General features: G+C 47.3%; 1 protein-coding gene across 1 annotated transcript; it reads left to right on the top strand.

The window, feature by feature from the left end:
- The first annotated feature begins 2,086 nt into the window (after positions 1–2,086).
- On the top strand, positions 2,087–13,245 carry AP1M2 (adaptor related protein complex 1 subunit mu 2). The gene is made up of 12 exons (XM_069946575.1): positions 2,087–2,243; positions 3,238–3,394; positions 5,065–5,132; positions 6,361–6,491; positions 7,086–7,233; positions 7,377–7,503; positions 7,795–7,937; positions 8,459–8,530; positions 8,954–9,112; positions 9,339–9,464; positions 9,856–9,931; positions 13,177–13,245. Exons 1-12 carry the CDS (start codon positions 2,202–2,204, stop codon positions 13,197–13,199), a joined length of 1,272 nt encoding a protein of 423 aa, XP_069802676.1. The 5' UTR covers positions 2,087–2,201; the 3' UTR covers positions 13,200–13,245.
- Positions 13,246–13,552: the final 307 nt, after the last annotated feature.

Genomic DNA, 13,552 nt, shown 5'->3' with positions numbered 1-13,552 from the left:
AACTGTAGTGACCTTGTTGTGCTCCTTCCTGTCATCACTGACTGTAGGCGACATCGCCATCGTGATCATGTGACATCCTCGAAAGTGTCAGCCATTCGTCTCGCCTTGTGGTCGATTTCTGCTTAATGTGATGACGGGAAACGTTACGAAGCACATCCTGCCTGCAGATTACACAGCATTATGTGTGTATATATATATATATATATATATATATATACACACAGTGGTGTGATGTGTGTTATTATACACGGAGCTGCCGCCATTCTCCTTCCTCTCTCTTTGTCAGTCTTCGCCGCCATTGTGGAATTCTATTCACAAAAAAACCCTGAGAAATCATATACTAGTGTCCAAACTACAACTCCCAGCATGCTCAGGAGGCACAGGTTGGGGAACAATCCTCTAAGTCCATTCAAACCTGCAGCTAGCCACTGTGCGGCCTGAGTCTGCTGTGGGACTACAACTCCCAGTAGGTCATGGATGCAGCAGGGAGCTGTAGCTCCAGGTTTGCAGGGCTGGTGGCTATTAGGTGCATGCTGGGAGTTGTAGTTTTATAAAAGACGGAGAGCTTTAGGTTGGGTAACACTGATCTAACTGCATTGTAGCCTGTGCCTGTCGTGGGACTACAACTCCTACTTAGGCATACATGCAGGAGGGAGTAGCTCCAGGGCTGAAGGCTGTCAGGGGACAATAGGAGTGGTAGTCCTCCAACAGCTAGAGGATGAGAGATACTGGTCTATGTCAATGTAAACCTGCAGCTAACCACACTGCAACCTGTGGTGTTTTTTTAGGGTTGCAGTAAAGGAATGCTGGGAGTTGTAGTTCTGCAACAGCTGTAGAGTCACAGGTTGGTGTGGGACTACAACTCCCAGCAGGGCATGCATGCAGCAGGGAGTTGTGGGTTTAGGGTTACACAGCAGGGCATGCATGCAGCAGGGAGTTGTGGTTTGGGGACTGAAAGCTTTCTAGGCATGTTGGGAGTTGTAGTTCTGCAACAGATGGATAACCACGGGTTGGGGAAAACTGATCTAAGTCAATGCAAACCTGCAGCTAGCTACACTGCAACCTGCTGTGGGACTACAACTCTCAGTATGGCATAAATGCAGCAGGGAGCTGTAGTTCCAGGTTTGAAGGGCCGGTGGCTACAAGGACATGCTGGGAGCTGTAGTTTTACAACAGATGAAGAGCCTCAGGATGGGAAACACTGATCTAACTGCACTGTAGGCTGTGCCTGTTGTGGGACTACAACTCCCAGCAGGGCATGCATACAGCAGGGAGTTGTAGGCTCAGGGTTGCCAAAAAGAATAATGAGAGATGTAGTTTTGCAACAGTTGTAAAGTCACATGTTGATGTGGGACTACAACTCCAAGCATACAGCAGGGAGTTGTAGGTTCAGGGTTGCAGTAAATGAATGGTGGGAGCTGTAGTTCTGCACCAGCTGTAAAGTCACATGATGGTGTGGGACTACAACTCCCAGCAGGGCATGCGTACAGCAGGGAGCTATGGTTTTAGGGTTGCAGTCAGGAATGCTGGGAGTTGTAGTTCTGCAACAGCTGTAGAGTCACACATTGGTGTGGGACTACAACTCCCAGCAGGGCATGCTTGAAGCAGAGGGCTGTGGTTTTAGGGTTGCAGTCAGGAATGCTGAGAGTTGTAGTTCTGAAACGGTTGTAAAACCAGAGGTTGGTGTGGGACTACAACTCCCAGCAGGGCATGCATACAGATGAGGGAGGTGTTTTTTTAGGGTTGCAGTAAAGGAACGCTGGGAGTTGTAGTTCAGCAACAGCTGTAAAGCCACAGGTTAGTGTGGGACTACAACTCCCAGCAGGGCATGCATACAGCAGAGGGTTGTGGTTTTAGGGTTGCAGTAAAGGAATGCTGTGAGGTGTAGTTCTGCAACAGCTGTAAAGCCACAGGTTAATGTGGGACTACAACTCCCAGCACGGAGCAGCAGAGTTCAGTTGAAAACCTGTAGAGTCATCGCCTGTGCCTCCCCCTCCTCCTATTCTGCAACTCTTAAAGTGACCGCACCCTCCTAGCCTGCAGGGGGCGGGGCCACACCTGGCCTGTACCTGAGCCGGTGACGTAGCACAGGTGCACACACAGGAAGGAGGAAGAGGAAGGTGTCAGCCATTAGGGAGCAGTCACAGTGACTTCCTATCAGCTCTGTCCCCTTCCCCCATAGCGCACACACAGCCGTCACCATGTCCGCCTCGGCCGTTTTCGTCCTGGACCTGAAGGGCAAGGTGAGTGTGAGGAGAGCGGCGGGCACCGGGGGGCGGCTGACAGACTACATTTCCCATCATGCCTCACAGAGTGGCCAGCGGGTGGGGACGCTGGGAGTTGTAGTTCAGTCACCGGTAACTCTATAATAATCGGAAACTTTGGTGACACAAAACTTATACTGCAGCCATGTAATGTAATAGAACTGGCAGCTTATAATCTACACTGGACTGTAATTATATATATATGCCCTGCACATGTAGAGTGGTGGTTGGCATGCTGGGACTTGTAGTTCCACAGCATTATTCAATACTTTTCTTTAGAGGGGGGGTTCCTAATAGCTTTTATATGATCACTCTCCATGGTAGCTATAGAATAGCCAGCTGTTGCAAAACTACAACTCCCATCATGCCTGGACAATAGGCATTGCCCCTATAGCAGGGATAGGGAACCTTGGCTCTCCAGCTGTTGCAAAACTACAACTCCCATCATGCCTGGACAATAGGCATTGCCCCTATAGCAGGGATAGGGAACCTTGGCTCTCCAGCTGTTGCAAAACTACAACTCCCATCATGCCTGGACAATAGGCATTGCCCCTATAGCAGGGATAGGGAACCTTGGCTCTCCAGCTGTTGCAAAACTACAACTCCCATCATGCCTGGACAATAGGCATTGCCCCTATAGCAGGGATAGGGAACCTTGGCTCTCCAGCTGTTGCAAAACTACAACTCCCATCATGCCTGGACAATAGGCATTGCCCTATAGCAGGGATAGGGAACCTTGGCTCTCCAGCTGTTGCAAAACTACAACTCCCATCATGCCCAGACAGCCAAAGCTAACGCTGAAAGGGGGGCATGACCTCAGACCCTCCACCATCCCCCCCATGATAAGAGCACCCAGGGCAGTCCTTGATATCAGCGGATGGTCTATTGACTTCGATGGGACACCTGAGGATTGGTCTGTAAGTATGTGAACCCCCCCTTATAACCGTATATATGTATTCTTCTCTTTGTGCAGCCCCTCATCTGCCGGAATTATAAGGGGGACATTAATCTGGCGGAGATCGATCACTTCATGCCGCTGGTGGTCCAGAGGGAGGAAGAAGGGAACCTGACGCCGCTTCTCATCCATGGGAAAGTGCATTTTTTGTGGATCAAGCACAGTAACCTCTACCGTATCCATCCGCCATAGCCGCTGTACTTATTATTACATGTTGTAGATGTATTTTAGCAGAGACTTGGCTCTAGAATACAGGTGTCAAACCTATGGCCCTCCAGCTGTTGCAAAACCACAATTCCCATCATGCCTGGACTGCCAAAGCTTCGCTTTGGCTGTCCAGGCATGATGGGAATTGTAGTTTTGGAACAGCTAGAGGGCCTCGAGTTTCACGCCTGTATTCTAGAGCAGAAATTGATATACTACAACCCCCAACATGCCTCGGGAGTTGTAGTTTAAAAAACTTGAGAGCTATGGGCTAGAGATAGCTAGGTTAAGATGGTCATAGCCCCTTATACCAATACTTTATCAATAGTTTTGGTGTAATTTTTTTGGTGCTATTTTTAAGCCATTGCTTAATGGCTTAAACACTTACATCTTTTCCTGTGTTTTCTGCTAAAATTGTGCAAAACTTTCTGGCGAAAACATTGACAAATCCCGCCCCCCCCCCCCATGTGTTACTATGGTAACATGGCAAATGGCTCCCAAAACAGTAAAGTGACACCTGTGGCAATCTGGGTATCCAGGGGACAGCAGTCTGCTAGGGTCCGAGCCTAATACAATCTGTCCAGGAACCTGTATAAGGAATAACACCCAGTTATTATCAAGCTGGGAATTTAGCCACAGGATGGAGACTCCATTATTTATTGTATTTTTTTCTTCTTCTTTCAAATCAACTGGTGTCAGAAAGTTGTAGATTCGTAATTTACTTCAATTTAAAAATTTCAAGTCTTCGAGAACTTATTAGCTGCTGTATGTCCTGCAGGAAGTTGTGTATTCTCTCCAGTCTGACACAGTGCTCTCTGCTGCCACCTCTGTCCATGTCAGGAACTTTCCAGAGGAGCAGCAAATCCTATAGCAAACCTTTTCTGCTCTGGACAGTTCCTGACATGGACAGAGGTGGCAGTAGAGAGCGCTGTGTCAGACTTGAAAAGAATACACCACTTAATGCAGGACATACAGCAGCTGATGAGTACTGGAAGACTGGAGTTTTTTAAATAGAAGTAAATTAAAAATCGATAAAAATTTCTGACACTAGATGATTTGAAAGAAAGAAAAATCTCCTGAGTACCCCTTAACTCCTAGCTGCACCAGAGAGGGGGCTCTAAACTGTCACAATCCCGGGTGCTATATGCGGGCACGGTCCGATCACTGTGCCCGCTAATTAAGTATTTAAATGCAGCTGTCAAAGTTGACTGCTGCATGTAAATACTTGCTGTCACCCTTGCCTAGAGGTCTAGTGGGGGGATCGCCCTCCCGCGACGCGATCACGGAGGGGCGATCTCACATCTGCTCCGGGCCGGGGTCTGCGCCATATTGGATCCTGGCTCGGCATGGTATTGCTCTCGGCTGCAGCAGCCAAAAGCAATTGAACACTGATCTCATGGATCTATGCAGTACTGTATATCTCTACTGCATAGATCTCAATGAGAGATCAGAGCAGTCATACTAGAAGTCCCCTAGGGGGAATAACCCTAACCCTATGGAAGTGAATGCTGCTGAACTGTAATACCATACACAACCTATGGGGGGCACTTGTTATTTTTGGGGGTGAAGGCAGACTTGTTTTGTTTTTTATTTCCTGTACACAACGTAAAGATGTTGGAATCCTTAACGCTCTGTCTTCAGTGGTTGCATTAACCAATAAGAACGCCAATGCAGCTCTGGTCTACTCCTTTCTGTATAAAGTGGTAGAGGTAAGTGATCAGCAGCCAAAAGACTGTAGGACTATCCCGACTGTCATGCCCCGATGGCTCATAAGTGCCAGGGCATGATGGGAGTTGTGGTTAATGCCGAGGAGATAAAGCACAAGCCTGGAAGACAGAAATGGCTGCACATCGCACCCATGGTTGATACGAAGCCTATCGGCTACATTAAAAACCAACATCAGAAGTTAGTATATAATTTAATCAAACCATATTGCCTCATGTACCACGTACAGATCTCTGATACACGAGGCCCTACGCTAAATGACACTGTGCCGGTCAGCGACCGCCAACCCCTCAAGGCAAGCGCAAGCAGGGAAGGGGGACCATAGAATGGTCCTGCAACCCCACTGTCCCAGGACCAAACCACAAGGGCCCCCGCAAAGCCCGCAGGCAACCATATTGCCTCATGTACCACGTACAGGTCTTCTGATACACATGAGTCCCTACGCTAAACAACAGTGTGTCGTCAGGACCGCCAACCCTGCAAAGCGTGCGCAAGCAGGGAAGGGAGACCATATAATGGCCCTGCAACCCCACTGTCACAGGACCAAACCCCAAGGGCCCCCCCCAAACCCTGCAGGTGCCGCCGGCGGAGAAAGTGGCCACCAAGCAACACAAGTGTGAAGGTCTTGCTACTCACCAAACTACCAGTAGGTAGAATGGGAGAAAAAGGAGGTACTTACATATGTACACAGATGATTCCTGCTAATTTGGGGTTATTTTATAATTTGATCAAACTATATTGCCTCATGTCCCTTCTCTGCTTGCGCTCGCTTTGCGGGGTTGGCGTTCACTGACCGGCACAGTGTCGTTTAGTGTAGGGACTCATGTGTATCAGAGGCCAGCACGTGGTACATGAGGCAATATGGCTTGATCAAATTATATACTATCTTCTGATGTTGGTTTTTAATGTAGCTGATAGGCTTTCGTATGAGCCATGGGTGTGATGTGCAGCCATTTCTGTCATCCAGGCCGGTGGGATAAAGCATTGGGATCATAGCTCTAGCATGAATTCTCACAGTAGGATGGGTTCCGCCGAGAGATTAGCGAATCTCGAGCATGCACTGGTCCACCTGAACCCAAACGCTCAACATTTGGTTACCGGAGGGAGTCCTGGAATACATGGATACAGCCTATGGTGTGCTTGAGGTTCACTCACCTCTAGTGCCACCCGATTTTGGTCAGTGATCTTCTATATGTTTCTTCCTGTATGTAGGTTTTTACCGAGTACTTCAAGGAGTTGGAAGAAGAAAGTATCCGAGATAATTTTGTCATTGTCTACGAGCTGCTGGACGAAGTGATGGATTTTGGGTTCCCTCAAACCACGGAAAGCAAGATTCTGCAAGAGTAAGTTACCATCGGTGCAAAGAACGACTCTTGGGAGATTGGATTGTTAGACCATGGAAGATTTCATCTACTGGACCTGGGGGGGGGGGGGGGGAGACTCAGTATTATTTATCCAATCCCTTTTGGCCCTATAGTGTATTTAAAAAAAAAAAAAAAAAAAGTCTTAGCAGTTTGGGTGGAAGCAGCTGAAGGACAAGACCAGTGGGACCTTGAAAGTCTTACAAGAGTTTCCATTGGTCAAGATAAAAAAAAAAATGCTAATATATAAACCAAGACTCTCAACTTTGTTGGAAATGGCATTGATCATATTATCTTGGTCAGGGCTACTGTTGAGTGGACTTGTTGTTCAGAAGGACTTCCTAGGGCATCATTCCAACTTCTCCAGCCACCGGGAGTCAAATACTGACTGTTTGGGTTTGGAGAACGTTGCTGAACCTGAACAGTTCTGCAAGTCCACAAAATGCTAGTTAGGACCTAAAAAAAAAAAATCTTTGGGCACAGTCTCTGGTATAGAGGTTACATAGATGTTGCACATGTGTATGGGGTGATAACATGGTTGTCTTCTTCACTCCTCACCTCATTCTTCCGATTTAGATACATAACACAACAAGGTAACAAACTGGAGACCGCCAAGTCTCGGGTCCCCACCACCGTGACAAACGCAGTGTCCTGGAGGTCCGAAGGACTTAAGTACAAGAAGAACGAGGTCTTCATAGATGTCATTGAGTCAGTTAACTTACTGGTGAGTATTCTGGAGTTTTGGGGGGGAACCTGAGGAAACCAGAAGAATCACTGTTGTCACTGTCTGTGGTCACCAGCACAGTCTTCTCGCAATGCTATAGAACAGCCCTTTTGATTATGTGTTATGGACCATGTGTATTTCAGGTGAACACTAATGGTAGTGTTCTACTAAGTGAGATAGTGGGAAGTGTGAAACTCAAAGTCTTCCTCTCCGGGATGCCAGAGCTGAGGCTTGGATTGAACGACAGAGTCCTCTTCGAGCTAACAGGACGTGAGTACCAGTCAATGGACATGAAAGGAAAATTAAAGGTGGGAATCTAAGCCTGGGTGAGATACCATGGAGTCATAACTTTGATTAGAGCCAACCATTCCTTAAAGACCTTGGTTGTCAGGATTCAAGGCCCAATTACCATCTTAATACCAAAAACACCCAACTTTTATAATGCAAATTTGCCAAAATTGGTCTAATTTTCAAGACTACTGCCAACTATACTTGTGTTTTATAGACGGATCAATCATAACACTGTAGTAACCTTTAGCGTTACCCACATTTACTCCCCAGGTAATAAGAATAAGACTGTGGAACTTGAGGATGTGAAATTCCACCAGTGCGTCAGACTCTCCCGTTTCGAGAACGATCGCACCATCTCATTTATTCCTCCGGATGGTGACTTTGAGCTCATGTCTTACCGTCTGAATACGCAGGTATTTACATTGATAACCGTATACTAGTGTTTCTTTATGCTGCTGTTGGTTGTGTATTCCTGCCTATCTAGTCTCCTGCAGTACAGCAGGTTTTTCCTGGTGTTTTTTTGTGGCCAAGATCAAGTGTAGTTTCGATTCTCATGACTGGCTTTATGAGGGACCATTGAGAGAGAAACGGGTACATGGTGTACAAGCTAGTTTAGAAATAGGTGTACTACACCTATTGGTGCTAGGAAGGACAATCTTAAATTTTTTTTATTTCTAGTAAAATTCAGTGCAGCACAGCTGAAAAGTGAGAGAAAATTCATTCAGTGCAGCACAGCTGAAAAGTGAGATGTAGGAAAGAGGTTAAACTGTGGTCACGTGACTACAGTATGCCCAGTGCTTATACTACCGGGACAATCCTCAATTGTGGACTCCTTCCTTTAGATTCCATCTGATGTTATATGTCTCATGTCGTACATTGTGCTGATGTATAGTTATAGTCGGTTATTATTATTAATTTTTTTTTATCCCTGTAGGTGAAGCCTTTGATTTGGATTGAATCCGTCATAGAGAAGTTCAGCCACAGCCGACTGGAAATCATGGTGAAGGTAAAGCTCAATGAAATTGTCGGGAAATTATATAACTTTGTATAGAATTTATTCTTACTACCACATAGATTGGGAATATAAGCTATGTCATATGCAGGAAGGGTTGGCACACTAGACAACTGCCCAAGGCCTCTATTTACCATGGGCCCCTGAACAAAGGAACACGAAGAACACTCTAAAGCAGGGACGGGGAACCTTTGGCCCTCTAGCTGTTGCAAAACTACAATTCCCATCATGCCTGGACAGCCAAAGCGAAGCTTTGGCTGTCCAGGCATGGTGGGAATTGTAGTTTTGCAACAGCTGGCGGGCCAAAGGTTCCCCATCCCTGCTCTAAAGTAAGATGTGTTAGGCGCCATTCACATTATGTTTTGGTCCTTCATCTGAGCACTGAGCCCCGTGTCGCCATTTCTCGTCTTCTTCCAGGCTAAGGGTCAGTTTAAGAAGCAGTCCGTGGCGAATAACGTGGAGATTTCAGTGCCCGTTCCTAGCGATGCGGATTCTCCAAAATTCAAGACCAGTGTGGGCAGCGCCAAATACCTTCCTGAGAAAAATGTGGTGGTGTGGACCATCAAGTCCTTTCCAGTAAGTAGGACCAAGAAATGTCACTTCACTATACGGGTTGATTCGTATCTAATGGATTATAGAGAGTGACGGAGTTTAGTGTATACAGGGTTCAATGCACTGTATTAGCCTCGATGCTTCTCTAGTAGGTACCATGTATATTAGGTATCAAAGACCACTTGGCCACCAAAGGAAGCAACACTCATACGTTGATCTACCCCACTGAATTCTCGTTCTCGTTTTGCAGGGTGGGAAGGAGTATCTGATGAGGGCGCACTTCGGCCTACCCAGTGTGGAGACGGAAGAATTAGAAGGAAAACCTCCCATTAGTGTTAAATTCGAAATTCCTTATTTCACAGTGTCCGGTATCCAGGTAAGTGGGGTCTGATCATATACCGTAAAAATGTATATATCATATATCATGCTCAGAGATAAAGTGTCAAGGAGGCGGAGTTGATCCACACCAGCCACGCCTCCTCCCTTGTCAGAATGGAAGCCGAGCCCTGTACATCAATCTGTCAGCTTAGTAACCAGTGGTGACTGCCACTCTGCCTTGCCTCCTTGGCCCCTGAGTATAATATAGTTGACTGATCCCCCTGTAGTTTCAGAAGAGGCGTGAGCTGTGGAACTCTACTGACCCCTAGGGGCCTTTTTTTTTATATCTAGTGGGCCTTTCCTATCTGTGTGTGCTGCCCCTTATATCAGTGACCCATCTACCCATACAGACATAAATTGTATTGACCATTATCTTTCTTGTTTCTAAGGTCCGATACATGAAAATTATTGAAAAAAGTGGATACCAGGCGCTCCCGTGGGTCAGATACATAACTCAGAGTGGCGGTAGGTGCACAGTATGGGGGAGGGAGCCCATATTACAATAAAAAAAAATTAAATTAAAAACTACTTTACATGTAGAGGTCCAGTCTGATCCTTGGTCAGCCTCCACCATGCGTGGGGTTACCCATCCTAAAATCTCCATATCTCCCCCCCCCCCCCCCCCCCCCGGTCTACAGTCCGACCCTTATTTCCGACAAGGAATCTGTGTTAATACTGGATAACTCAGCGTATCGCCCTACGTAATGTAACCCGTTAGTGAAACTAAGCTGCTTTCTACCAGAAATAGCGCCACTACTGTCATACAGGTTCTGTGTGGTATTGCAACTCTGTTCCATTTACTTCAATGGAACTGAGCTGCAATAACACACTTGAACTGAGGATAGGTGTGGTGCTGTTTCTGGAAGAAAGCAGCCCTTTTTTATTGTACTAGGTAACCCCTTTTAAGATGTAAAGCCCTTTTCTGGATTGTGCCATCCCTTGGCTATTCTTCCTGGTATAATATGTATGACTAAAAATAAACTTGGAGCTGACTGGACAGCATCAGGCTTTGTAGAGACATGCCCCTTTGTCATGTTAAATGGGAACACCCAGATGTCAATTTACCTCATCTACAAAATAGAACAGGTTCAAAGATGGCTACAAAAATGGTGGAGGGTGTTAGGCATAAAACATATCGGGAAAGACTTAAAGGGGTACTCCAGAGAAAATCTTTTTCTTTTAAATCCACTGATATCAGAAAGTTATATAGATTTGTAATTTGCTTCTATTAAAAAAACTCAAATCTTCCCATACTTACCAGCTGCTGTATGTCCTGCAGAAAATGTTGTTTTATTTTCAGCCTGACACAGTGCTCTCTGCTGCCACCTCTGGACGAGACAGGAACTGTCGAGAGGTTTTCTATGGGGATTCATAGAAAACCGAGACATAGTAGGTGGCAGCAGAGAGCACTGTGTCAGGCTGAAAATAAAACAACATTTTCTGCAGGACATAAAGCAGCTGGTAAGTATGGGAAGACTTGAGATTTTTTTTTAATAGAAGTAAATTACAAATCCTATATAACTTTCTGATATCAGTGGATTTGAAAGAAAAAGATTTTCGCTGGAGTGGATTTGAATCTGTGTAGTCTAGAGCAGGGGTCCTCAACTGGCGGACCGCGGTGGCCAGCTGTCCGGACCCCTGGTCAGACCTCCTAACCGCCCCGGATCCGGTCCGTCCCGGGGCGGTTAGGAGGTCCCGCTCCCCACCGCACTGCCTCCCGCCCCATAGGCGTACTGTCCTTAGATGTCAGTACGCCTGTGGGGCTGGGGGCAGTGTCGGTCCGGCCCCCGGCTGTAGGGATGTCCCGGGGATTCCCCAGCAGAGCGCGCACCACAGACCTCAGTGTACGCTGCCGGCCTGTCCTTCCCGGAAGTGCAGGCCGGCGGCGTACGCTGACGTCACTGATGCGCGCTCTGCTGGGGAATCCCCGGGACATCCCTACAGAGCGCGTATCAGCCGGGGGCCGGACCGACGGGAAGAGACGAAGACAGCCGCAGCGGGGAACGAGGTGCTAGGTGAGTTGTTTTGGTTATTTTTTTTTCTGGCTGGGGGGCATCTACAAGGGGAGCGCGCACAGGTGGACTATATACTACAGGGGGGACCTCACAGGGGGCTATATACTACTGGGGGGAGCACACAGGGGGCTATATACTACAGGGGGGACCTCACAGGGGGCTATATACTACTGAGGGGGCTATATACTACTGGGGGGAGCGCACAGGGGGCTATATACTACAGGGGGGACCTCACAGGGGGCTATATACTACTGAGGGGGCTATATACTACTGGGGGGAGCGCACAGGGGGTTATATACTACAGGGGGGACCTCACAGGGGCTATATACTACAGGGGGAAAGCACAAGGGGGGCTATATACTACAGGGGGAAAGCACAAGGGGGGCTATATACTACTGGGGGGAGAGCACAAGGGGGGCTATATACTACTGGGGGGAGAGCACAGGGGCGCTATATACTACTGGGGGGAGCGCATGGGGGGGCTATATACTACAGGGGGACAGCGCATGGGGGGGCTATATACTACAGGGGGAGCTCACAGGGGGCTATATACTACTGGGGGGAGCTCACAGGGGGCTATATACTACAGGGGGAGAGCACAGGGGGGCTATATACTACTGGGGGGAGCTCACAGGGGGCTATATACTACTGGGGGACAGCGCACAGGGGGCTATATACTACAGGGGGAGAGCGCACAGGGGGCTATATACTACAGGGGGAGAGCGCACAGGGGGGCTATATACTACTGGGGGGAGCTCACAGGGGGCTATATTCTACAGGGGGAGAGCGCACGGGGAGGCTATATACTACTGGGGGGAGCTCACAGGGGGCTATATACTAAGGGGGAGAGCGCACAGGGGGGCTATATACTACTGGGGGAGCAACAGGGGGCTATATACTACTGAAGGAGAGCGCACAGGGGGGGCTATACACTACTGGGGGAGCAACAGGGGGGCTATATACTACCAGGGCAGTCACCCCCTTTGTACCTAATATCAAAGGCCTGGTGAGAGAGAAAAAAATGCCAATTTTCCCGCTAATAAGCAGCAATTCTGTATATAAATAGTTGAACGTTTGTGACAAAGTAACAGAACATGTTTCCTACTGATGTTCAGCTCGGACCTTCACCTGAGAATAGACCCGGTAAGTGGCCCTTCACTAAAAGTTGTTGAGTACCCCTGGTCTAGAGGAAAGGAAGGGCATGAAGGAAACCTTTCAAAAATGTCAAAGGACTAAATAAGGTTCAGGAGGGAAGAATTTATAGGAAAAAACTGAACTCAAGGACAAGAGGACACAGTGAGAGGTTAGAGGCATTTACACATTCCGTGCACAGTCTGTATATATGGAGAATGTGCTGCAGAGCTCCTGGCATCATCATTTATAATGATGCTGAGGTCTCCAAATCAGTTTAAATCTTTGAGCTACTGTACTGACACGGCCCTGCGAAGATTTAAAGGCTTTCATATAATGTTTTTTTATACTCTTAAGGGGGGAGATTTATCAAACATGGTGTAAAGTGAAACTGGCTCAGTCGCCCCTAGCAACCAATCAGATTCCACCTTTCATTCCTCACAGACTCTTTGGAAAATGAAAGGTGGAATCTGATTGGTTGCTAGGGGCAACTGAGCCAGTTTCACTTTACACCATGTTTGATAAATTTCCCCCTAAATATTTATTTTTTTAATTCTTCTGCAGATTACCAGCTCCGCACAAACTGAACCCGTCCGAGAGTCCATCCCGATGAGTGTGTGTTGGCTCTTCCTTTTTGTATTCTCTATTGTATGGAAACGACCATGGAGTGTTAGTGTGACCAGGACGACTCTCTCTGCAGTAACACATCGTATCCCGATCAATCTGCACTGTGCTGAGGGGCACCTATGATGTCTATAGAAAAAGAATGGTGCCCCCTACAGGTTATCCATATAAAATAATAAAAAAAAAAAACTCTAAATATCCTTGCTTATAGGGGCACTGGGGGCTGTCCAGCTCTGGTGGAACTACAACTCCTAGAATGCCTCAGGACATGTTGGGATTTGTAGTTCACCACAGATTGGAGCCCAATATTATATAG

The sequence above is a fragment of the Dendropsophus ebraccatus genome, chromosome 1 (genome assembly GCF_027789765.1).
Source record: "Dendropsophus ebraccatus isolate aDenEbr1 chromosome 1, aDenEbr1.pat, whole genome shotgun sequence".
Taxonomy (NCBI): domain Eukaryota; kingdom Metazoa; phylum Chordata; class Amphibia; order Anura; family Hylidae; genus Dendropsophus; species Dendropsophus ebraccatus.
This window is presented reverse-complemented; position numbering and strand designations above follow the sequence as displayed.